Source organism: Habropoda laboriosa, unplaced genomic scaffold, assembly GCF_001263275.1.
Source record: "Habropoda laboriosa isolate 0110345459 unplaced genomic scaffold, ASM126327v1 scaffold20, whole genome shotgun sequence".
In the NCBI taxonomy this organism is placed as follows: domain Eukaryota; kingdom Metazoa; phylum Arthropoda; class Insecta; order Hymenoptera; family Apidae; genus Habropoda; species Habropoda laboriosa.
The window spans coordinates 1,262,702-1,287,951 of NW_017100143.1; the positions used below are offsets into that span (position 1 = coordinate 1,262,702).

Below are 25,250 nucleotides of genomic sequence, written 5' to 3' on the forward strand. Positions count from 1 at the left end.
CTCCTCCCTCTCCCTTTTTCTCTCTCCGAGTCGCGTTATGAATGGCCATTGAATCGATACACACACACACGTATAAAGAGAGAGAGAGAGAACTGGACGACGGTGTTTGGTAAAGATGTAAAATACGTATTTTTCAGTGGAATCGTGCAGCTACCCTCTTTGAAAGTGACGAGCACAATGGGATTACTCGGTGCACAGACCTCTTTTTCACGATATCTCCTCTGTTCCCTCTATCTTTCAATCTTTCCACGCTCGTCGAAGATAATAATCTCGATAGTCTACGCGGAGTCAATTAAAATTCTCAATACTCGACCGGGCAAGAAAGGACGACGCTTCCTTTCCTCTCGCGCACAATGCGACCCCTCTCTTCTCGTTTCGATCCCGCGAATTTCCCAGATTCGCGGTATTATCGAACACGTCAGTACCAGCTAGATATTCCTAGCTAATTTCTCCTCTTTCTTTCTCCCCTAGTTTTCTTTGTTGCATTTTTGCCACGGCGGAAATTTGGTAGAACTGGAGGAGTAAAGGGCTAGATGTTAACCCTTTGACTTTGAGTCTAATAAAACTATGAATTACGGTGAAAAAATTTTTAGGCTTAGCAAGCCGAGGCTTTGCGCGCTACGCCAACTGCTCCCTTTCTATTCTCCCCTGTCGGTTTCCTATTTGACTATGGGGGCCCCGACACTACACAACAGTTATACCGTGTGTGATCATTTTTCGTTTCATATCTCTTTCGCTTTCTAACTTTCTTCCTGAGAGTCTCCCTTGAGTTAAATAGTTAGATATTTGACAAACTGTCGAGGGGTTAAGAGGATTTAAGGACTAATTGTTGGGGTTTCATTTCTAGTTAAGGGTTAAAGAATATCTTTGACAGAGAGGTTTGGTTGATCGAGTAATAGAGAGAAATCGGACAGTGGGATTATCGCGTATCGTTTGAAGCGACGGGAAGAAAAAGGGTGGAGCGATTCGCGGATCGAGGTGCAAATTATTCTTGATACCCGTTGAAACTTCTACATTAACAGGGAGTAATTGGACGGTAGAATTATTGTGCATTCTTTGAAGTGACTCGGAAGAAAGGGTTGAGCAATTGAGCGACTCGGGTGGCAATTATTCTTCATCTCTGTTCAAACTTGGAAATAATAGGAGTAAACCAGCTGCGAACAGCTTTGTAACTTGAATTATCTTAGAAGTGGTTCGATAATTCGCTAATTGCGTGACCAATTATTATTCGTCTGAATTCAACCTCGAAGAATACACTTTGCGGATTAATGGGTAATTTAGTAGCTTTATATATTTTTCCAGCAGAGAATTATCGATTCTATCGATTATTTAGAGAGAGAGATGGACAAATTGTTGCGGCACAATTAATCGGCTGTTGAAATTTTCAAGAATAATCGTTAGCACGGTCTCGATTTTGAACACGATCGAGGAATTGTCCAGCAGGTATCACTCACAATCTCGCCATCCTCGCCGCCGAAGTCGAGCCACAGTAAACGCGCCCCGTCGTCCGCTGACATTTTCAGTTTGTCGAAAGATCTTCTCCATAAGGGCGCAGGAGGTGATCCTGGACTGACACCGTTCCCTCCTCCGCCTCTTGCACCGGCTACGTACAGCGCGAAACCGTCCTCGTGGTTGACGACAAGTTGACAAGCTTTTCCTTGCCACGTGCACCCTGGAGACGACACAAGAGTGAGTTTATTGATTAGATTTTTGTTGAATCGAGGAGGAGAGGGAGATGGAGGGATTTTTGTCGATCGAAAGTATTTCTGTGATTTTAATTTTGGGAAAATTTTTTGTACTCACCTTAATTTTGGGGCAATTGGAAAATTGTTCCACTGATTTCAATTTGGGGGAAATTGGAAGAATTGTTCTGTTGATCTTAATTTCTCAGACAATGGAGAAAGCTGTTTCACTGATTTTAATTTTGGGAAATTGGAAAACTTGTTCCACTTTGGGGAAATTGGAAAAATTGTTCTGTTGATCTTAATTTCTCAGGAAATGGAAAAAACTGTTTTAACTGATTTTAATTTTGGGAAATTGGAAAGATTGTTCCACTGATCTCAGTTTCTTAGAAAATGGAGAAAACTGTGCCACTGATCTTAATTTTGGGAAATCGGGAAAACTATTCTGTCGATTTTAATTTCGAGAAATTGAAAATTTAGTTTAATTTCTCAGAAAATAGACAATTCTGTTCCACTGATGTTAATTTCGGAAAATTGAGAAACCTATTCTATCAATTTTAATTTTGGGAACTCTGAGATTTAATTTAATATCTGACAAAATGGAGAAAATTGTTCCACTGACCTAAGTTTCGGGAAATGGAGAAAACTATTCTGTCGATATTAATTTCGGGAAATTGGAAATTTAATTTACTTTCTCAGAATACACAGGAAATACTGTTTCACTGGTCTCAGAAAATTGTTCCACTGATTTTCATTTTTGGAAATCGGGAAAACTACTCCGTCGATTTAAATTTCAGGAAATTTGAAATTGAATTTAATTTCCCAGCAAACGAACAATACCGTTCCACTGATCTCAATTTCTCATAAAATCGAAAAGAACTGATTTGAAACAAATTTTTTAACTCCTTAATTGAAATTTAATTTAATTCAATTCAGTCCCGTTTTACTTTCAAATTGTAATCAATGTCAACCCTTCGCACTTGGAACATATTTCGACACGATCGATCGGCAATTTCAGCATACACTTTTACGAAAATTTTCGAAAAGCGAAAGATTCGATTTGAACAAAAAGAAAGGATTAATTAAGTATTCTCCATTGAACCAAAGAATGGGGATTCGCCGGAAATTTTATTCGACGCGATAGAAAGTAATTGATGGCGAATTAAGAAAGGCATTTCTCGATGAAATAATCTGAATGAATTTTCGACAAAATGAAGCTCAATTATAGAACAGAAGTGAATGGCGAATTAAAACGGTGAATTCTTCGATAAAACGGATGGGGAATTAAACAGCGCCCGATCACAATTATGAATCTAAAATGAATTCCTCCGGACAGAAATCGATCGCTAATTAGAAAATAATATTAAACAACAGGACAAGTATGAACGGAGAACAAAAATGTTCGATTAAATTAAAGGACACAAAAGTTATCGATTGAAAAGAAAGAAAGGAAAATCGAGTCAAATAGGATAACACGAAATTGATCGTAAATTGAGAAGAGAAACAAAGTTCGGAAGAAAGTCGAATAAAAGTGGACAATGAATAGGCCATTTCGACGATATTTCTCGCGTCTTTCTCGCTACGGAACTCCGAGGAATCCTCGCTGGAACACTGTACGTGTTCATGATCGACGAGTTGGACGAACGAAGAGGAAGAGAAAAAAAGGCGAGCAGAAACGATCGCGCATTAATCTCGATTTATTATTGCCGCTCGTCCACGCTGAAAAGAAATTAAAATTCATCGAAGCGAAACGGGACGACGCGAACAACCGAGAATATATCCTCGCTTCACTTCCGGTCGCCCATTTTTTCCCCCGCGAAGATGCATGCCATCTCTCCCCTTCTTATTTCACCGTTGACGAAAAATAAAGAAGCAAAACGGAGCGCTTAATTGTCTCCCATCTTTTCCATGGAAACACAGCTTCTTCTCTGATAATTATTGTCTGTCGAACGACTTCGCGTCGCGACGATCCAATTTCCGAATTCAGGGTAACAGTTTGAAAGTGATAAAGAGGATACTCTTCTGGCTGGGAAATATTTTTACTTCTAAAAGTTAGCTACTATTTTTTAAAGAGAATTGTGTTTGTATAACGAGCGAAGTTGTTTGAATTTCACTCTATTTTTATAGCGAATTAGTATCGAAAGTGTTAAAAATACTACTCTTAAGGATGCAAATGTTTTTCCTCACTTTTCTGTTATCTTTTCCTGATAAAATAGGACAAAAAGTTTGACTAATATTGGAGACAGAATATCTATCGGAATGGAATTACCATTAACCTTTTGAGTGGTGAGGTGGGTGAGGAACGTCGTTACACTGTTTTCACCTCAATTTATTAAAGTATAAGTGTATGGTCGGCGTACAATTGGTCCAGAAAATACAATCGTTTACTTTGTTAATTGTCCCGGCGGCAGCGGCTCGGCGGGTACGTCGCGATGGTCGGTAAAGGAAAAACTGTCTAGAGGTGTAGGCGTACTGGGTTTTTATATTGTTAGGACAGGGAGACAGGAGTAGCGATAGATAAAGATAGAAGTGGAGAAAGTGGTGGAAACGGAACGTCCTCGTGCGAACCTGGATGCCACATGTGCGCTTCTTAGGCCACTCAAGGACGAAGGCAAGTCTTAACCCGGGGAGAGACAAAAGAACGGAAACTAAAATCTGAAGGAGTTGGAAAGGAGACAGTTCGCGTGGAAGAATAGAACGAGGTTCGGTAAGGGTTTGTTGACGACGACGTACCCGCCACAGTGCTATGGACGCATATATGCGTCCTGCGAAAGTTATCGGTGTGGACTATGGGCGCATATATGCGTGTGTCAATTTTTTCGATCTCCCATGTAGTATAGTTACAATTTAATCTTTATATGAGATGGATACAAGTGTTCTTTAGCCACCTATGAACCCGCCACAGTGCTATGGACGCATATATGCGTCCGGCGAAAGTTATCGGTGTGGACTATGGGCGCATATATGCGTTTGTCAATTTTTTCGATCTCCAATGTAGTATAGTTACAATTTAATCTTTATATGAGATGGATACAAGTGTTCTTTAGCCACCTATGAAGAATACATGTGTGTTGTTTAATTTACACTCAATCAACAGAGTTCACGCAAGCGAAAAAGTATTCCGTCCATACGGAGAGCTTCGGCAGCGAGTATTCAGCACTCAAAGGGTTAATTACTGTTATATTTTGTTGTTATATTTATTAAACAATTCTTTTACATTATGAGACTTTAGACTAAATTCATCTAGGCGAGTCACGCGGCCACAGGCCCTAAACCAGGCTCGGGCAACTTCTTCCCCGCTGTCGCTTCGCGACTTCCAGTACCAGTGTTCCGGTTCCCCCACTATCAATTATTTCACATTGCCTTTACCGTGCTTTGCCTCGCGTAACTGCGAATATATGCATATCATATGCGTGAGGCGAGGATACAGCCTCCTGCATATACACTCTTAATCTCCCCAACCTCCTCCTGTACTCCACAGGAGTTTGGCGGGCAGGACCCAGGAATAGGGAGAGGAGTCGTCTACGGCTCGCGAGACCCGCCCTAAACAAAAGACCGCGACTATTTTGCCGCTGCCTGCCCTCAGATGTCATTGCTTGTTCGACTCACGGTAGAATTAACCCTAGAGCGGTCTTCGGGTCATTTCTGACCCACCGCCTTTTTATATTTTTAGTAATTTTTGCCGTTATCAGGTTTACGTTCCTTAACATTATTTTAAACGTTTATTCTCTAGGTTCATAAGCCGCGTGGGAACAAAGATTGTTTCACATAAAGTCTTAGGTCCTTTTTGACCCAAAAGTCTTAAGTAAGTCGAAACGAAGGACGCAGTAGGGATAAAGTAAGAAGCAGATTAATTACCGCATCGAGTAAAATTGAAGATAAAGTTCATCAATTACCACGTTCGGTAGGAATGAAGATAGGAGAAGAGTAAAATTAAAAAACGCAGTGCAGTTTTCCAGGGGAAAAGGGTTACTTACGGACAGTATATTCGCGTAACGAGTGAGCGGCCGCGTGGCAGCCCTGAACGATGGCTCTGGCCCAGGCAGCCAGGTCCCTCCGCGTCTCTGCACGCAGATGGTGCGTCACGACGCCGTCGATCGTGCCTACGCGCACCGCGAACGTCGCGGCGTGCTGCGTCGCCCCGCTACTGCTGCTGCCCGCCTCGTTCTGTCTCGCTGGCGACGACACCAATCTGGGGATATTTTCAAATATGTCTCGATTAAACTTCATTTCTCAGCGATAAGATGAAAATGTTTTGTTAGCTCAGTTTTTCTCGTGTTTGAATGTTGAGGAGAGTGAATGAATTTGTTGGAGAGTCCGTGATATTTGTACAGCAGTCTTTTGTGCGAGCATTGAATTCTTCGTTAATTAAGATAGGAAGCTGTTCAGTTTCTGCATTCGTTAAATGGGGGATGAGTGAATTCTTTGATTAATTTGGAGAATGAAGGAGTTAGGCAATAATATTTTGAAAATCACCCTTTTACTTGTTGTGGAGATCTTAATTTATGTACTGTAGTCACAATTTTCTTTAAAACTCGTGATCGGAGGTCTTACAATCAACTTGTCTTTCTTTCTGACTTCATCGATAATAAAATGAAAATATAATATTCGCCAGTATCCTCACAATTCTGAAATTCACCCTTTAATTCATCACTAGAGGCCATAATTTATACACTGCAGTCAAAATTGTCACTAAAATTCGTGACCAGAGGTCCCAAAACCAACTTGCAAAGTAAATCTTCCTTTCTGACTCCATCAATGATAAAATAAAAATATAATATTCGTCACTATCGTCACAATTCTGAAATTGACTCATTAATTCATAACTATGGTCAAAATCGTCACTAAAATTCGTGACCAGAGGTCCCAAAACCAACTTGCAAAGTAAATCTTCCTTTCTGACTCCACTAATACTGAAATAAAAAAGTAACATTCCCCACTATCGTGACAATTCTGAAATTCACCCTTTAATTCATCACTAGAGGCCATAATTTATACACTGCAGTCAAAATTGTCACTAAAATTCGTGACCAGAGGTCCCAAAACCAACTTGCAAAGTAAATCTTCCTTTCTGACTCCATCAATGATAAAATAAAAATATAATATTCGTCACTATCGTCACAATTCTGAAATTGACTCATTAATTCATAACTATAGTCAAAATCGTCACTAAAATTCGTGATCAGAGGTCCCAAAATCAACTTGCAAAGTAAATCTTCCTTTCTGACTCCACTAATACTGAAATAAAAAAGTAACATTCCCCACTATCGTGACAATTCTGAAATTCACCCTTTAATTCATCACTAGAGGCCATAATTTATACACTGTAGTCAAAATTGTCACTAAAATTCGTGACCAGAGGTCTCAAAACCAACTTGCAAAATAAATTACCTCATCTGACCCCGCTAATACTGAAATAAAGAAGTAACATTCCTCACTATCGTGACAATTCTGAAAACCACCCTTCGGAAACCCTAATTCCTAGCACTGCGGTGAAAATTTTCGCAAGGACTCGCAGTCGAAGCGCCAAGAACCAGCTCGGAAGGTAAATTACCTCGTCATGCGATGCAGCCTCGATCGTAAAAATCGGCCGCGGGTTTATTGCGCGTGGCACGGAGCTCGGCCGCGGCCTCTTCAACCCCGTTTGCCCGCAATCTGCCCGCTGACGAATGGTCCTGACGTATGCGGCGTCAGATTTATAGATTTTTCGGCAGAGACGCGGGGTGGAAAAAAAAATGCCAGCCCGACGGAGGTTTGAAAAAAAAAGAGAAAAAAAAAGAGAAAAAAGAAAAACAAGGAAAAAGGTTGCTCGCATAATGGTGGTGACCTGGGGGAAAAATGGACACCGCGGAGGGCTACGTCTCCCCTGATGATCCGCGGGATTAGTGCCATCCGGTCCCGTGAAATTTAGGGTTCGAGAGCTCGTTGTGGGCGGATCGATCGGTCTTCCGTCGCTCTGAAAAATTGTACCGGGGTGTCTTTGTAACTCTGCGCGAAAATTTCCCATTTTCGTTCGAAGGTAGCGAGAAAAATGGTAAATTTTCGTGTGTGCCTCAAATGATCCATTCTGCTCTCTAATTTAGCGTATATTATCGTCCTTTCAATCATAAAATTGCTAAATTGCAAAACTTAATTTTTCAAGACTGAAAAAAATCACTTCGTTCATTAATTTAAAATCACCTTTGCACTAATTTTAGCTATCGATAGAAATATGTAAATATGAATCAGTGCAAAAGTGATTTTACATTAATTCATAAAGTGATTTTCTTCTTTTTTTTGAAGAATTAAGTTTCCGCAGTTTCGAAACTTTTCGAGTCTTTACCGTTTACAGAAGTATTCGTTCAGCTTAGGGAAATTTTAATTAGAAGGGGAGAAAATTACTTAACAAATAAAACAATTTCTTGCGAACAAGAAGAAACAGAATGCACGATAAAAGTAACTTTTTCATAAGATGCAGAAAAACTCTCAGGAGTAATTGTACATGGTTGACACTATACCCAACGAATTCCCGATAATACGAATTATGTAGATTCAAGAGTTTCCACAAGTAACAAAACGGCATGCACAGAATGTGCAAGAAAATGGAGGACACGTGCGCCCGAGTTGGTAAGGTGGTTCGGTTATGTGTAAGAAGCGTAGACAAATGGCGTGTGCGAATGCTTGAGGAGGTATTAAGTTTAATGGCCGGGAGTAAGTAGCCGTATTGATGAATCTGAGAGCAAAACGCCTGTACAATGTGTTACGTCGACGGGTATTTTGAAGCAAAACAGCGTTTTCCTACTGTGCTCTGTTCCCAGTGCGGTAGAAACTGACGTTGCCACGTACACAGTGCTCTACGATACAGTGCTCTACGATACATCGCGTTTCCAACAAACAAAAAGTCTGAGAATCTCTGAGAAAAAAACAGTATCAAAATTTCTTCCATTTTTCACATATTATAGAATCTTTAAAATCTCCAATTTAGCAAAAATAGAGTATCAGTTATGCATTCTCTCGAACGCAAATTAATTATGAATATGCACGATAGAATCTTTAAAATTTCCAATTTTCTAAAAACAGAATTTCATTATAAAACAAATTAACTATAATGCCCCAATTTTCCAGAAATAGAGCATCTCAGTTGTCAGCTCTCTCGAATGCAAATTAATTATTAATATGCAAAAGTCTTTTGCTAGCAAAAGAATTTCTGTGACATCAATACCTTCCACCGCGAATTAATTAAAATCCCCAAGATAGAATATTAAAACCTTTCTATTTCCCAGAAATAGAGCTTCTCAGATGTCTATTCTCTCCAATGCAAATTACTCACGAACACAAACAACAGAATCTTCAAAATTCCCAATTTTCCAAAAATAGAGCTTTTGTGCCATCGATACTTTTCACTGAAAATTAATTATAATTCCCGGGATAGAATTTAAAAAATTTTCTATTTCCGAAAAATAGAGCATCTCAGTTGTCTATTCTCTCCAATGCAAATTAATCACGAACACAAACAACAGAATCTTCAAAATTGCCAATTTTGTAAAAACAGAAAAGACACCAAATTCTCGAAAAATAAAGCTCGCAAGCTACCCGTATTCCTCTCAAATAAACGAAACCAATCTCGAAGAGGCGTTGATCCTTCCTTGCGCAACGTCCCGTCGTTGTTTCCTCACGCTCCTAGTGGATTATTCGCGGACACCCGTTAGAAGGAGGAGATCGGAGCGCGCGCGACGAATAACGTATGAGCTCCTCCGGGTGCAATCCTGGCTAGAGCGTTCCCGGTGGATCGCGTTCGACGGGCTTTACCCTGGTCCTGGGAACGTTTTCCACTTCTGATAGTCAATGCCACGAAACCGGCAAAGTTCCGCGGCCTCCGCGACGGAATTACGCGAGACGCGGGAATGCATTAAGGCCTGCACGCGATGGAAGCGACGAACAGGGAATAATAATGCCTCGGTTCGATCCTCATTCCGCTTTTCCAACCCCGGTGGTGAGATCGATTAATGGAAACTTAGTTGAGGATTGCCTGGTGGTTTTCACCGCGACAAAAAGTCTGTAATTAACCGGTCGATGTTTCGTGTAATTGCTAAAAATCACTGACATTCAACTGGCTCTCGCTATCTTTCTCAGTAAGAAGGGAAGTGTAAATGTAGGAAAGTTGGGGTAAAAAGAGTGCAACTATAACATCCAACCAGCTGAAAAATCCAGAAAGCCATTAACCCCTTAATCTATACACAACAACGAGTCAAGATATGACAAAAATAGTTACATTAATAAGAAAAATTGCAACACTGAGAATTACTATAGATCGTTCAAAATAAGAGTAACCTCGCTAAGGCAGGGCTAGAACGTCCAAACCCCCACTTAACCGCCTACGTTTTTCTCCGTCTTACCCTCTGCTACGCTCTCTGTCTATGCGCAGAACGGACGAGAATCGGTCCGAGAGCGAGGTTACTCTTATTCTGAACGATGTATAAATGTCATTAATCTATGACAGACAAACTTTTCTTACCTGATACAGTATTAAAACACTGAACGACCGACGCTTAGATGCATAGTCAGAAAGAACTCATAGGTTAAGGGGTTAAAATCAACAATCAACCCTAGTACCTCAAGGACCAATCTCTTCAGCGCAGAATCCACTACAATCACCTGCAACCGGTGAAATAATTAAACAACCAGAGGAATAAACATCGAACCAGAAGACAGCCAACCAGGAAACCTCTACACTTTTCAATAATCTTGCACCGTGAATCAGACCAAGAGACGAAGAATCAGAAAGAGGAAGAAGAATAGTCGGGAGCAAGGAACGAAAGAAAAGCTAAGAAGGCGAAAGAGAAATGTACAACCATCTTCGTACCTTTGGTATAAAACGAACGGTTCAACAGCATGTAGAAAAGAGAGAGAAGGAAGAAAGAAGAGAGATGGAAGGGGTAAAAGGAAAAGCAACGGACGGTAAATAAAGGCGTTAAACGAGAATGGATGTCCGTCCCGTAATCCCGGCGAAAAAGGAACGAACCAGATGGCATAGAGGAAGAAGTGGAAGGGAGAGAAAGTTTCTTCCCCTGCCAGTGGAGGAAGAAGTGTTTCGGTCGCGGCCGAATCACTTCCGGTTTGTCTCGCAGTAAAACTTCCTTAAGTCGGTCATTTCGTAGCTACGCGGCTCCCGATACGGACCTCCTCGACCGGAAATAGCTTTTCGGTGCTCCACTTTCCACCCCTTGACGCGCAACCGTCTACCCACTCTCTCTCTCTCTTCCTCCTTTCGCGCGTGTTTTCGCCCGTTTCTCAGCTCGGTTTCGTCGTTTTCTCGTGCACACCGCCAGTTAAAAGTGGACTCGAGACGGCGGGCCGAAAGTTTCGCGAAAGAGTCCACTGACTAACCTGATCGATAATAGGTTTACCGAGGGGATTCGAGCCTTTCTCCCCCTCTTTCTCTAGAGGAGCAATTCTTCTTTCCTTCTTTTTTTTAATCGGATTAATTGTGAAATTTTTACGAAGATTTATTTTAGCAATGTTTCGTTGGGACAGTTGCAAACTTGAGTTGTTTTTTAAGAATTTGTTGTGTTCTTTTTTTTGGAGTGGATAGTATAATAAATTGAGAGATAAAAAATACAGGGTTTTATTAAAAATGAGAAAACGTTCTTAACAAGCGTTTGCATGTTTGATAACTGGTGGACCATAGGTTCCTCCTCGTCTGCACGCCTCTCTGAACAGGAAAGGTATAAAAAATTCAGGAACGTGACCGCACTCCATTGGTCCTCTACTTCCGGTACCGCTGTCGCCGATCATCTGGTTGTGGTTTTCCCTCTTTTATTCAATGCGATCGTTAATAAATGAAAAACGCCGAATTCGCCCCTTTTCTTCGTTGAAACACGAGTCTCGAATCGTTTTAACTCAAATATTATAAAAATTCGAATTAAAATCCTGAAAGATAGTGGAATCTTTAGAGATTGCAATATTTGAAAATTTTATTCTGTAAATTTTCGATCAATTTTGGTATATTTAAAAAATTTCCAACTGCGACGGGTACACGTACAAATACACTAAATTCGATTTAAATTGCAAAAGAACATTGTAGCCCAGTGGCTAAGGTGCTGCTTCTCACTCAACCAACCAGGGTTCGAATCTCCCCGAAGTCGATTCGGTTTTTTCCATAAATTTACGACGCTGCTTCAACAATTCGGTTAATTACTCGAAGATAAGATGGAAATGGCTGTTCGAAAAAATTCCTACGAGAAAAAAAAAGAAGAAAAACTTTAACGGGGGAGCCCCAGCAGCAGCAACTCCGGCGGATAATGAGCGAGGAATTTTCTCGTCGAAATAAAAACTCGGTTGTTAGGGGCAATTAAGCGAGAAGGAATTTTCCAGCGGGAGAACGTTCTCAAGAAAATCCGCCTGAGTTTTTCACTCACTCTAACGGGGTAGGATAAAAAAAATGATCAACAGCCAACATGTATACAACACTTAATACGCACTGCTGGGAAAAGTCAATCATTTGGAAAGCAAAAATTGTCTGAAAGAGAAGCAAAAGAAAATGAAGCGAGAACTTCCAATGGGAAAAAAGATAAAATTCAAATTTCCCTCGGAACTTTGGATTCGAAGTTGCGAAAAATCGAGGGAAAATGGGAAAAGAAGGAGTAACTTTGGAAGGTGTGGAAAACACGGGAAAAAGGGGGTCACACTCTCGTGATTGAATTTCCAAAGAGATTGGTGGTATACGTGGCAATCTTCCTCACGCAGATTTCACCGTTAAAAATGGACAACGACACGAGCTTGGTAAATTTTGTTACACGCTCGTGTTGTAACGTTGTTAACTTCGCAATTGGTCGCGGGCAACGCGCATCGTTGAATATCGCGCGCGTAACAAGTTGTTCAACGGGTGATAAGCGTGAAATGAAGTTGCACGCGTGATGTAAAACGTGGAGCAGGGAGCAACAAGCCTCTCTTCGAACGGAAGAGCAACGCTTGCATGAAGGAGAGAGGGAGAGAAAAATGGTACAGACGATATCACGGACGCGTTATTCCACGGGCTGGCTATACACCCGGCGTTCATAATTTCGTGTTACTCCGTTGCGCAACCTCGTGTTAATCGCGTTCCGTTTTTAGTGGATAAATTCACGGTTGATCACGCATCCTGCGATGCTTCACCGCAGGTTTAACGCTAACGAGCCTTGTTTTATTAATATTCCAAGAGAGTTTTCGAAACCAGCTTTTCAAATTCATCAACGTGATTTATTATCGCGAGAAAGTACAACTGTTATTCCTCGATATCTCTATTCCAACGGAATCAATAAGAGCCTGTAATACTATATCTCATCGAAAAATAGAATTCATCAAAATATATTTACATCCGCGAAATCTTCTCTGCAAAAAATCAGCAAAATAACCGTGTTTTCGTTGCGCATCGAACAATTGACGTTCTTTTTACTTGTTCTCAGTTTTCGCATATAAAAGTCGGGGAAAATATCTAGAAACAAAACAAGGCGGAAGAGAGATCCCTGTTCTCCTGAAATTTCAACGACGATTTTATTAAAAATGAATATCGCAAAAAAGAAGAGAAAAATAATCCAACGTTTACCAGAAGTGAAAACAGACGTCGTTAATATTTACCAATGCCTCCTTCCCGTTCTGGACACCGTTCAATGCGACAAATGAAGTTATACACACTCGTACAAGCTCCCCATGAAATTGCTTCGTTCACCGTTGGAGAGATAACAAAAACTGTTGGAAACGATCTGTGCGGAGCTGTTGGACGTGCGAAGGAAATGGAGGAAGGAAAGAAAGAAGGGGATAGGAGGGAACGAACGTAGAGTCTCGACTGAGTGTGAAAATTGTGGAAATCGTTCCGAATATCGTGCACGTGCGATAGGAAACTGTCGACGACACCTTCAATAATTAATGCCCACCCTTGGAAGAGGGAGAGAGAAGCGTGAGAGAGAGGAGGGGTTTAATTGATCCGGTTCACCGTTCGATTATCGAAACCCCATCTTTCACACTGGCGCTCGTTCGCTCGCGTCTGACCTGTATAACTCTCGTTTCCATTCTCCTCCCTCGTCCCTTTCAATTCCTGTCCTCATTGTTCCTCTTATTTACCGACCCTTCTCTCTCCCTCTCCCTGAAATTTCTTTCTTTTTTCACCGAGCAGAACCCTTTTATCCGGAAAGTCAATCAGTCGTGACGCGGCGAACGGTTTAAATACGCGAAAAACAAACGTGTACTCCTTCTTTTGGTCTGTTTACAGATTTAAAGAGACCTGTTGGGGATTTAATTTCGCTTGCATCGCGAGATTAGAGTGTGAATTTTTTTGGGAAAGAAAGATCGAGAATTTTTTTAAATTGATCGCATTTTCGTTGTTCAGGTCTGGGAGTTTATTTTAGGCGTTAGGTAGAAACTAGGAGAGCTGAAGAAGATAATGTGTGTGATTATTTATTACGTGTAATATTTTTAGAAAGGGTTAAGGTGAAAGGGTTACCAATTTGTCACACTATTTTATTTCCCTACGAAGATAGGTTCTATGAAAATAGCTGTATCTTCGTTGCACCTGAATATTTTTTAATGAAATTTATACAGTTCTCAGAGGAAAGTACGTACTTTCGAACGTGGTAAAGAAAACTTTTGTGACGCGTTTACTCTCGTTGGAATAAAATCACGAAGATGGCTGTTCTTTTGCACCCTTTATTCGCCTTTATTTTTCTTCTCCGTTTCTCTCGCTGCGGATATCTTCAGATTATCCTTCTGTCTACGTTTTTTTTAGAACGCCGGGTACTGAAAGCAAGACAACCTGCAGCTTTGCAATGAAAATCCAATTCCGTTTGAACGCGGCCGCTTCGAAGTTTCCGCGTAAAACTGATCCTCGTTTACGCCACGGTTAACTTCCCTTCCCGCGCGACAAATAAACGGACTGGTATTCCTCGGGGGGGATGAAAACGAAGGGAGAAGGGAGGGAAAAGTGGGTGAATTAAACGAGAGACGTTAACTTCGCCCTTTGTCTCGTAACCGCTTTATGAAATCTTCGCGTTGACGCGCTTACGAAGCTTGCGATCTTCGTTCCGCCTCGCTCGTTTCGTCTTTGCCGGGGCTGTTTAGTTTTGGATCGGGTAAATGGAAATTGACGCGAGGTGAAACTGTGGTGACGCTTAGATAGTTACTCAAAGGTAAAATAAAAAATTGCCGAATGAAAATTTCATTTTGTGAGAATCGCGGTACGAAGTACAGAAAATGACACTGTTTTAATAATTTTATTTCGTTAGATATAATTATTAGAACGTAAAATAAAGAATTGCCGAATGGAAAATTGCATCTGTCGTCTCCCACGCTACAAAATACAGAAAGGAGGATGTTAAAAAAAGGCCAATTTTGGCATACGACCGGAACGACAAATTTTTTTACAACACGATTCTACGCATCCTAAGGAACAAAAAATGTAAGTGTCATTTTTCCCGGAAATCATGGGAAAGTTATGAAAAATAACTGTTTATTCGAGTCGTAACTATCAGAGAGTTGAGCGATGCTCTCAGACAGTCACTCTTAGACTGAAAAACTCGCGATAGTTTTACTCTCAGAAGGACAGTGTAATGGTGAATTTAAAAGGGGCGCGCCTTTTTACCGTGATCGGCGTGCGTCTGCTGAGCGACGATCGCGCATGCGTGAAGCGGCGATCGCGCATGCGTGAAGCGGCGATCGCGCATACGTGAAGCGGCGATCGCGCATGCGTCGAGCGAAAAAAAGTATGGCGTACTGTATTGTATTAAGACCATGTGCGTGGCGTTTGTTCTCGGTTTCGCCAATAAAAGTAATATAAAATCAGAAAATTCTTTTCCCGCTAACTCTTTTCTGTGCGCGAACAGACAGCTACCTTTATGTTTGGCTCGATGTACGTACAGCGACCCAGGCACGCGTTTCTTATGTTTGTCTCGCAAACAATATCACGAGTTCTAAGAAGTTAAGGCCTAGAGTTTTTCTTAGAACAGTTGCGAGCGTACAGCGATAAGAAATCGGTTAGGACAACTCGTCCTCAGTCGGTGTTTACGAGGCAGCCGAACGAGTGCCTCGTCGAACGTCGCTTATACTGCGCGAGTTTAGTCTTGTAGGGAATAAAGTGCTCGCTCGAACAACGCGTTTTCGATTATACGTGGATAAATTTTTAAAAAATTTTGACGTTCATTTCGAATCAATTTACATATTTATCATATATTCACAATTTTCTCTGTTACGATACTCTACATCCTTTGGATTCCACAACACCGATTTTTCTTCAACGAAGAGTGATTAAATTAAGAGAGATAATTTCATTTCTCGACCAATTTCTTTTCCTGACATTTTTTACTCGCACGAGAGCTGTGTCAAGAATACGAAACTACTTCGTGTCTGGAAAGCAACTGTTCGACAGTAGTATGATTACGTATCCATTCGAGAGCAAGTCTCGACACGTGTTTAGTTCGATATAATACAGACAACGACTCTGGCTCGAGTTTCTTATGTTGGCTCGAATTTCTTATGTTTTGCTCGAGTTTCTTATATTTCACTAGCAAAAAACATCGCGAGCCTCGCGCAATGTTGTGGTACGTGAGGTTGACTAGGCCCAAGTTACATACTTGAGGGTCACTCACACGCCTAGGATTTTTCCCAGAACTGCTTCGTGTAACAGGGAGCATAAATCGGGAAGATCGTCACGTACGCAGTTAGTGCTTACGGGCCTACCGAACGAGTGCGTCGACGAACGACGTTTGTACCGTGCTATCATAGTCTTGTAGAAAATTCAGTGCTCCCTCGAATAAAGCGGTTTCCATTATACGCGGATTTTCAATCAATTTACGTACTTAGCATATTCGTTCGTGTGAATTAAGTGCCGCTGTATACAAGAAGCTAGTGCACCGAATTCAAGTACACAACGAACAGCTCAGCTTGGGAGAAAAATCAAACGAGAAGCGTGTCTCTGCCAGCTGCACAGCTACAGTTTCACGGTATGTGAGTGCGTGAATAATATGTATGTATATATACGTACACAATCGAATGATTGAGTTAATTGAAAATAGAGGAGAGCCTACGTATAGCTAATTAGATCAATTACTGTAACAATTTCGTTTTATCATGCTATAAAAAAATTTGTCGTTCCGGTCGTATGCCAAAATTGGCCTTTTTTTAACATCCTCCTTTCACTTTTCCGATCATTTCACTTCGCCAGATATACAATACTTACTCGAAACTAAAGCGAAGTATTCCTTTCGATTTCTTTTCCATTCCGACACGTAGAATTTCGCGGAGAATTGAAAGGCGAAGAATTAGATATTAATACCGGGAGTTTTTGTGTATCTCAAGCGTTCAGTTTGGAAACACCATTACGGAATCTTGAGCGGTATGAGGTTCACGGGATCGCGAATTCGAATACAATTACAGAGAGAGAGAGAGAAAGCGACGAGGAGAGAGTTTGTGCAGTACGCGCAATAAGTCGGGAGTATATTTGGCGAAGACTCTCTCGCGGGCGCGTGCAAGTTAACCGAGGCGGATTGTAGCCGATAGCAGAAATAGAATCGCGGTGGAGTTTGGATAACGCGGTATTCCTATCGAAATTAAGTGGAAAACAGGATTCGAATTTGCATTCTCACATAAAGCGGAGAGATTTCGGGGTAGAACGTATCCGTGGTATACTATTTTGAACGAAAGAAGATTCAATTCTAATTTGAAAGTAGTTATTACAAATTTATCGAGAGATTTTATCGTCTTGTCTCTTCCTTATCGATTTTTAGAGGAAAACGGTGGATCTGCACTTTAAAAATATTTCACTATGCTTGTAAATGTTAGTCATACTTTTGTGTAATACTAAAATTTATCTTGTGTAGCATTTTATATTTTTGTACAGGATTCATTCAGGTTGTTAATATTAATTAAAGTGCAGCAATAGTTGGGATCTTCAAACTCGACATTTTTTCAAAGGAAGACACCTTAGTAGAACACTTTATTTGTCCTTTCCAATCGTAGTAACTGAAGGAACCTGAAGAAACTTAAAGCTACCGAAAGTATCCTAGAGAAAAAAATCTCATAAATCAAGCAACACAGGACATTGGCTAAAAAGCGCACAAAATCCTTTCTCTAAACCAACACACACACAATTCCACTGAAGTGACTGATCGTTTCTTCCTGGAAAAAAAAAATCGAAGAGGCTTCTCTCTCGCAGAAACCCACGCGAGGAAAAGCAAAGAGAAAAAGGAAAATGAAGGAAGGAACGGAAGAAAATTACCAGTAGGAAGAATTATCAAGGATTCACCGTTCACAATCACGTGAAAGGTTACGTCGAGGCTTCGTCCAATTACGTCGACCGGATTTTAAGCTGTTCCAGCCGTCGCGTCGGTCGGATCTGCCGTTTCAGCACCGATTCTATAAATTACGTACCTGCTGGAAATATTTCTTCCCTGGTGTACACTCTCTTTTTCTCTCAGTCTCTCTTACTCACACACTCTCATTCTTCACTCCCGCACTTACTTTTTCTCTCTCAGCCTCTCTCTCTCTCTCTCATACACACTATCATTCTCTCCCACACTTACTTTTCTCTCTCAGTCTCTCTCTCTCTCTCTCTTACACACTCTCATTCTCTCTCTCTCTCTCACTTACACACTTATTCCTTCTTACACTCACTCCCATTCTGTTTCACTCATTCACTTAATCTCAGTCTCTCTCTCACACTCTCTCATTCTCTCTCACACTCACTCCCTCTCTCTCCTCGTCTATCAGTTCCTAGCCACTTTCCTTTCGCCACTTCTCTCCAGTCGTTCTTCTGTCAGAGGAAAAGACCAGGCAGCCAGTTTCTCTTTCTCACGGTTTCCCAGGGTGAAAGGAAGACGAACGCGGGAGGGAGGGAAAAGAGAAAAAGAAGGGAAAGGGATTGAGAAAGGCGCACGGCTCAAGGACGGACAGAATGGAAAATCCGCAAATGGAACGAACGAAACCTCTCCCTCCCTTTTTTTTTTCAACTCGTCTGCCACCACGGCACACTTCGACGGTTACTTCCCTTTATTGAATGAAAAAAAGAAAGGAGAACAGAGGGAAAGATGTGTCGAACGCAATTTCACGGGACGACGTGCGGACGTCTGTTGTTTTCCCCGTCGCCGTTCAACCTCTTCCTACTCCTCCTCCTCCTTCTTGTCGCTGCTCCATACAACACACCACGCTGCATGCAATCGCGTCACGATTTCGTCAGTTTTATTCGTCATTTCGACACACGGCTCTACCCGGGATTTACTCGCGGATATTGGCCTGCATAGACGATGTTGCCACTATGTTCAGTTGCTTTCAACGAATTTTAGGGAAGTTCGCTGAGTAATTTCTCGAGTGCTTCAGCGTTGTTTCGGGTTTGTTGAAAATTCCCACGGATACACGTGTTCGCGGGTTAGATTCAACCTGGATTATGGAGATTCTGAAATCCCGCTTTGCAACATTCTACAATTCCTCCCTGGGATTCGAAATTCTACGGCGAAACGATTAGAGTCTGCTTCGCGTTGTTTCATTAGCTGATAAACGACCTAATATTTGAATTTCTAGCGAAATCTGCTTTGCAACATTTTCATACTTCTGTCAGCACAACTTAATAAATTTAACAGGAGATAGGGTATTAACCAAAACTGTATTAAAGTATAGTTCTAAGCGACTGCTAAGTGCTCCGGTGTCCGTCTCGCTCGACGGCTATTTCCAGAGTGTCCTCTCCGCGTCGTATCCCGTTGGAGCCCCCTCGTTCGACTTTCCGGGGAAAGGGCTCAGGTACCCGCGCGCTTTCTCTTCCTGGGTGACAAAGTCACTTCGCCGCCGAAATTTCGCAAGAATTTTCGTATAATACCAAGTCATACATTTTGCACGAATATCGATTCCCCTGTCATGATTAATGTGACACGCGCATGAAACGCGTAGAAAGTATTCCAAAGAATTTTCGTATAATACCAAGTCATACATTTTGCATGAATATCGATTCCCCTGTCATGATTAATGTGACACGCGCATGAAACGCGTAGAAAGTATTCCAACGTGAAATACTATTTTTACAGAGGTACAGAGATGCAATATAAATTGGTTGAAAGTTATGCCAATCATACGTGATCCTGTAAAATGTTATTGCGTTTCGGAGAATGTAATACAATCCGCGAATTTTCTCCTTTGTACTCCTTTATCCCCGCTTCCGCGTATTTTCCCAATTACATCTGTGACGACCAGCTCTACGACCAACACGGTTTATGACGGGCACGCTAGCAAAGCTATTTTTGAGAAAACCGTTTTAGTCTGTTTAACGTTTAGTAAATCTAACAATGCATGTTTTCGTAGAAACTTTCATCAACGGTCTCAATAGCAATTTGCCAGGTCATAAACCAAGGGTTGCCGAAAGGTCCGCGACTCTCTGCTGTTTTTAAGATTAAGGTTTGAATACGCGTTTAATGTTTTCGTTGGTTAATTATTCCATATTGTCAGGAGGGCTCCAAACCTCTCATAAAAGCGGAGAATTTGGAATTTTCTTCGTGCATCTCAATAGCAATTGACGTATCAGAAACCCGCGCGAGCCCGGGCACGTTCTCGCGAGCGAGCGGTACCGTTACCCTGGGTTTGTCCCACTTGACGCAAAACACCCCCTCCTTGAGGGTGAGTGGTTGGCGTTGGGCGGTGACCAAGGCCCGAACGTGAGTGGGAGTCTTGGCCTCCCACCCAAAACTCAGTCCCGTCAAGGGACCCAAACGCGACCTGGGAAGGGGAAATGCGAGGGCTGACCGGGGCAACGCGCCAACGAGACAAGCAGAACACAAAAAAGGTTAATAGCAAATAGTTGAGGCGATCACACAGTCGCTACATTTTCAATCGATTCTCGACGACGTGTCAGAATTGAACAGGCCCAGAGGCCCAGGCCCATATGTCTCAAGTACCGGACCTGGAGGAAAATCCGCGGCGTTGGCAAATGCGCTACAGCGGACAATACGCCTCCACCACAATTCGCCGCGGTCCTGGAAAAAGCGCGCCAAGGGCGCAAAGGACTAGCGGCGGGTTAAAGACAAAATTCCTGATTGGTTACAACCAATAAGTTGGGGGCAACCAATCAGGATAAAGAAGAGGGTGAGAAAGAAGCTCGCGAGGTGACTTGGAGAATCAGAGTCAGTGAAGCAGATAGTCATTAAGCAATAATCAAACTGTACACCTGGTGAGCCAGAAAAATAGTAAAGACTAAAAAAGAGAACTTACTGTGTGGGTACTAAGTAACCCAGATCACGCACTTATCCTCCTATCGTTAAATACAACGTACACATCTCGTTTTTATTAAACGATAACGTCAAAATTCACACACTTTTTCAAACGTGCAAAAATTCTCCCTCCCCCGCCTGAAATCTTCCTCTGTGGAAAAGAAAAAATCCTCCGAATTATACGCCAGGAAAAATTCGACGTCCGTTTCGGGCGTCTGGGATCTGAAATTTGGGCGATTTGTCGTTTCATAAATTCCGGGGAACAACTGTAACGAGAAAAGTGACAGCGGTTCGAAAACTGGCTGTTGAGCTGGCGTTAATCCGAATTGATGGCCGCGGCTCGCGCGCGACCCCCTGATAATAAATATAACGCGAATGGCGTGAAAACAAAAAAAGAAAGGAAGAGAAAAAACGGACAGAGAGAGAGAGAGAGAATCGGGAGAGCGGAGGGGGGAGAAATACACAGGCGGAAAATTTCTGGTTGGAAAATCGACGCGCTGTGCAGATATTACCAACCTGTGGATACGCGAGCGCAGTTCACGCGCGAAAACGAGCGATGAGCCTCTTAAAAGCGATAGGCTGCTCGAATTTCGAGTGCACTTCGTCGACGTTCCGCGAATAAATTTGCAGGAGCGTCCCTCCCTCTCTCTCTTTGAGCCGCGAAAATTGGGTTCTCTTCTCGGCCCCTCTCTTTTGTTACTTCCCTGCTTTCGATAAATAATAGAAATTCCGGGGGTTGTGGTTGGATAAGTCGTTCTGAAAAGTCGAGGAAAATTGACTTGTGGAGAAATCTGGTAAAAATTGTGTTGCGATAACATGGAAATTGAAATTGCAAAAAGTTGTGTGTGTCTTCCGTGTTTAGTACACTGGGTGTCTCGCTTGAATCGAATATTCGAGTTATTTTCTGGGCTACTGTAAGTAAGGAGGAATGTCTAAGAGTAGTTTATAGTGAGTTGAAGAATCTGGTGATGATAAAAACGTTCTCAAAATTACAGGATAGACTATAAGTCTGAAACTTCCAATACATCACTCTCAGTAATAAAATTCCTAAAAGAAATCAGTAGTTTTTGCAAAGTTCAAGAATCTGGCGGTGATAAAAAAAAGTCCTCAAAATTACAGGATAGCCTATAAGTCTCAAACTTCCAATTAATAAAACTCCTACAAAAAAGCACTAGTTTATGCAAAGTTGAAGAATATAGTGATGATAAAAAATTCCTCAAACATACAGAATAGCCTGTAAGCCTCAAACTACCAATTAATAAAACTCCTAAAAAAATATCACTAGTTTATGCAAAATGTAAAAATGCCCTCAAAAATACAGAGTAGCCCGAAAGAAATTTCCAAAATTTCTCCCAAAAAGGTAAACACTTTATTCAACCAAAAATCTCCTCCAATTACTTCGACCTGATCTCCACTGTTCATTGAAAAATCTCCCCAAGATTCCTCCCCAATTAATCCCACCAAAACGAAGCTCCTGAAATCCACGAATTCGTCAAATCCTCCCCGAGAAAACCCAGTGTTTTTCGCGGTATCCGTCTCGCAGAATGCGAAAGAGGGGATCGTGGATGGTCGCGTTAAACCACTTCGAGGCTCGAAAGAAACTTTATCGCCGCTGTCAGCCTGGCAGCAAACGAATGGCTCTCTTACCACACTCTTATCTATCCGCAATTTCTACCCTCTTTCTCCACTCGTCGTCGTTTCTTTTTTTTCCTCGCCTTCGAATTCTAGTCCACGGCGCGACATCGAGAGGTCATCTCTGGTGCGTTGGTTCACGGTCGACGAGCATTAATATCGTGACGCGGCACCGAGAAGCTCCGGTCTAATCCGTCAAATCCGAAAAGCCCCGCGAAATAAATGTCCACCGTGGGCGATACGAGGAGGGGAAGGCAGAGGAGGGGCGGAGAATGGCTGCTGCGTTGGTCGATACACACGCGGCCATCCGGGGACCCGCGATTTTAAATATGGCTCGACGGAACGAATCCAATCGACCGGGGCCTCTGTCCGAGTCGGTGTTTTTAAAAAGCTCCGAACTCTCCCTTCTGACGGGCGAATTTCAAGCACGGGCTGGGGCGCTCATACGGGACTGTGTACTCAGTGGACGAACATACGCGCAATCGCTGATGAGTATTTGCCTACTGATTTTTTTTTTTCTGTTTGAGAATTTGGTCCATTTTTGCGGAGAATTGAGCGAGTTGGAGGTTACTGACGCTTCGGGGAAGCTGACGGAGTAGGGAATTTAACGATGATCTTTGACAAGTTTGCTCAAAGTTGTTAAATCAGTAATTTGAGATGTCAAGGTTTCAAAATTTTATTATTTATTTTAATTTAGAGCTTTTCAGAGCTTTGTAGAATTAAACACAGTCACAAATCTTCGTCAATTGCTCAAAATTCTCAAATAATTAATTTGAGATCTCAAGGTTTCAAAATTTTTTTGAGGCATCGAAGAGTAGGAGTTTTAACTTTCCAAAGCTTCGGAGAACCTAACACAGTCACAAATCTTCGTCAATTGCTCAAAATTCTCAAGTAATTAATTTGAGATCTCAAGGTTTCAAAATTTTTTTTGAGGCATCGAAGAGTAGGAGTTTTAACTTTCCAAAGCTTCGGAGAATCCAGCACACTCACAAATCTTCGTCAATTGCTCAAAATTCTCAAATAATTAATTTGAGATCTCAAGATTTCAAAATGTTTTTGAGGCATCGAAGAGTAGGAGTTTTAGCTTTCCAAAGCTTCGGAGAACCTAGCACACTCACAAATCTTCGTCAATTGCTCAAAATTCTCAAATAACTAATTCGCAATCTCAGGAAAATTTGTCCAGCACACTCACAAATCTTCGTCAATTGCTCAAAATTCTCAAGTAATTAATTTGAGATCTCAAGGTTTCAAAATTTTTTTGAGGCATCGAAGAGTAGGAGTTTTAGCTTTCCAAAGCTTCGGAGAACCCAGCACAGTCACAAATCTTCGTCAATTGCTCAAAATTCTCAAGTAATTAATTTGAGATCTCAAGGTTTCAAAATTTTTTTGAGGCATCGAAGAGTAGGAGTTTTAGCTTTCCAAAGCTTCGGAGAACCCAGCACAGTCACAAATCTTCGTCAATTGCTCAAAATTCTCAAGTAATTAATTTGAGATCTCAAGGTTTCAAAATTTTTTTTGAGGCATCGAAGAGTAGGAGTTTTAGCTTTCCAAAGCTTCGGAGAACCCAGCACAGTCACAAATCTTCGTCAATTGCTCAAAATTCTCAAATAACTAATTCGCAATCTCAGGAAAATTTGAAAAATGTTCTCAAGACACGCGAAAGAGAAATACTGTAAATTTAATTCTCCTGACTACTTTAACCACCGAAGAATCCTTGGAACAAATTTCGAACAGACCGGCGAAGAACCGGGCAGAGTAATAAATCACAGGAGGTATCGATGAGAGAAGTGGCGAGGCCCAGGGCAGGGAAGTTTACTTTGAATCGAGGCGATTAATCGAAGGGGTTGCCGGGTAATTAACGTGGCGTGGATCGGGGCTTATAAAAGTTAAGGACCGTGACCTTGGTGCAAAGCAGCGATCTCTGGAGCCCTCGTGAAAGGGGTGAGCCTGCAGGCTGGAAGCGTTCCAGTGGGGCCAACGATTGCCTGGTTAATTAATAGCGAGTGATTAATCGTCGGAGGATGGGATACCCTCGTCAAACAAACCTTTGACGAGGTCCCCGACTACCGTACGTGATCTGCGAACGCGAAAGGGTTGAGAGACCGTATTGTAGCCAGGATTAGCCTCAGTCCTCTCTCTAACTCTGTCGTTCTTTTTTTTCCATCTGATTTCGCGTTTCACGGTTATTGTTCGTTGTTACAGGTGTCGTTTCACTAGCAAATTGGCGACAAATAGGAACGACAGTGGATAAAATCAATTATTGAACATGTACAAATGTGTTCTACGTTTGTTTGTCTGTTATTACAATTTCGATTTAGTTGATATGATAATTCTAACTGGACTGTAGAATACACCCTCTATTTTGTAACAAACCACGAATATCTCTCACTGGAAAATTCGCGAAAAATAGGAACGGCGATGAATAATTAAAGTAGAAAAAAATCAATAAAAATATTAGTTCGCTTATTATTATATTTCAATTTAATTGGTATGAAAATTACACTCTTCCACGAAGTAAGATCAAAACTCTCACAATTCTCCCCAAAATAATTAACTAAACCATGAAAAAAAAAAACACCTGCACCGCAACAAACCACAAATACCCAGAAGAACACAAGAATCAAGAAGAATCGTTTCCAACACCAGCACTTCTCAGATTAATCCGCGTCGATCGTGAAACGACCGAAAGCCTGAATCCCATATTTGCAGCGTGGCAAGCAGGATTTCCGGCTGGTCACCCGGA

The 25,250-nt window shown here is 41.7% G+C and overlaps 1 protein-coding gene across 1 annotated transcript in view; it reads right to left on the reverse strand.

The window, feature by feature from the left end:
• The window catches only part of LOC108573189 (beta-1-syntrophin-like), a 186,067-nt gene that overhangs the window by 1,568 nt on the left and 159,249 nt on the right, over positions 1-25,250 (reverse strand). Inside the window, exons 5-6 of the mRNA XM_017935584.1 lie at positions 5,660-5,874; positions 1,455-1,672 (exon numbers count right to left, since the gene is read on the reverse strand). Coding sequence (XP_017791073.1) covers positions 1,455-1,672; positions 5,660-5,874 — 433 coding nt within the window. The remainder of the gene's footprint in view (positions 1-1,454; positions 1,673-5,659; positions 5,875-25,250) is intronic.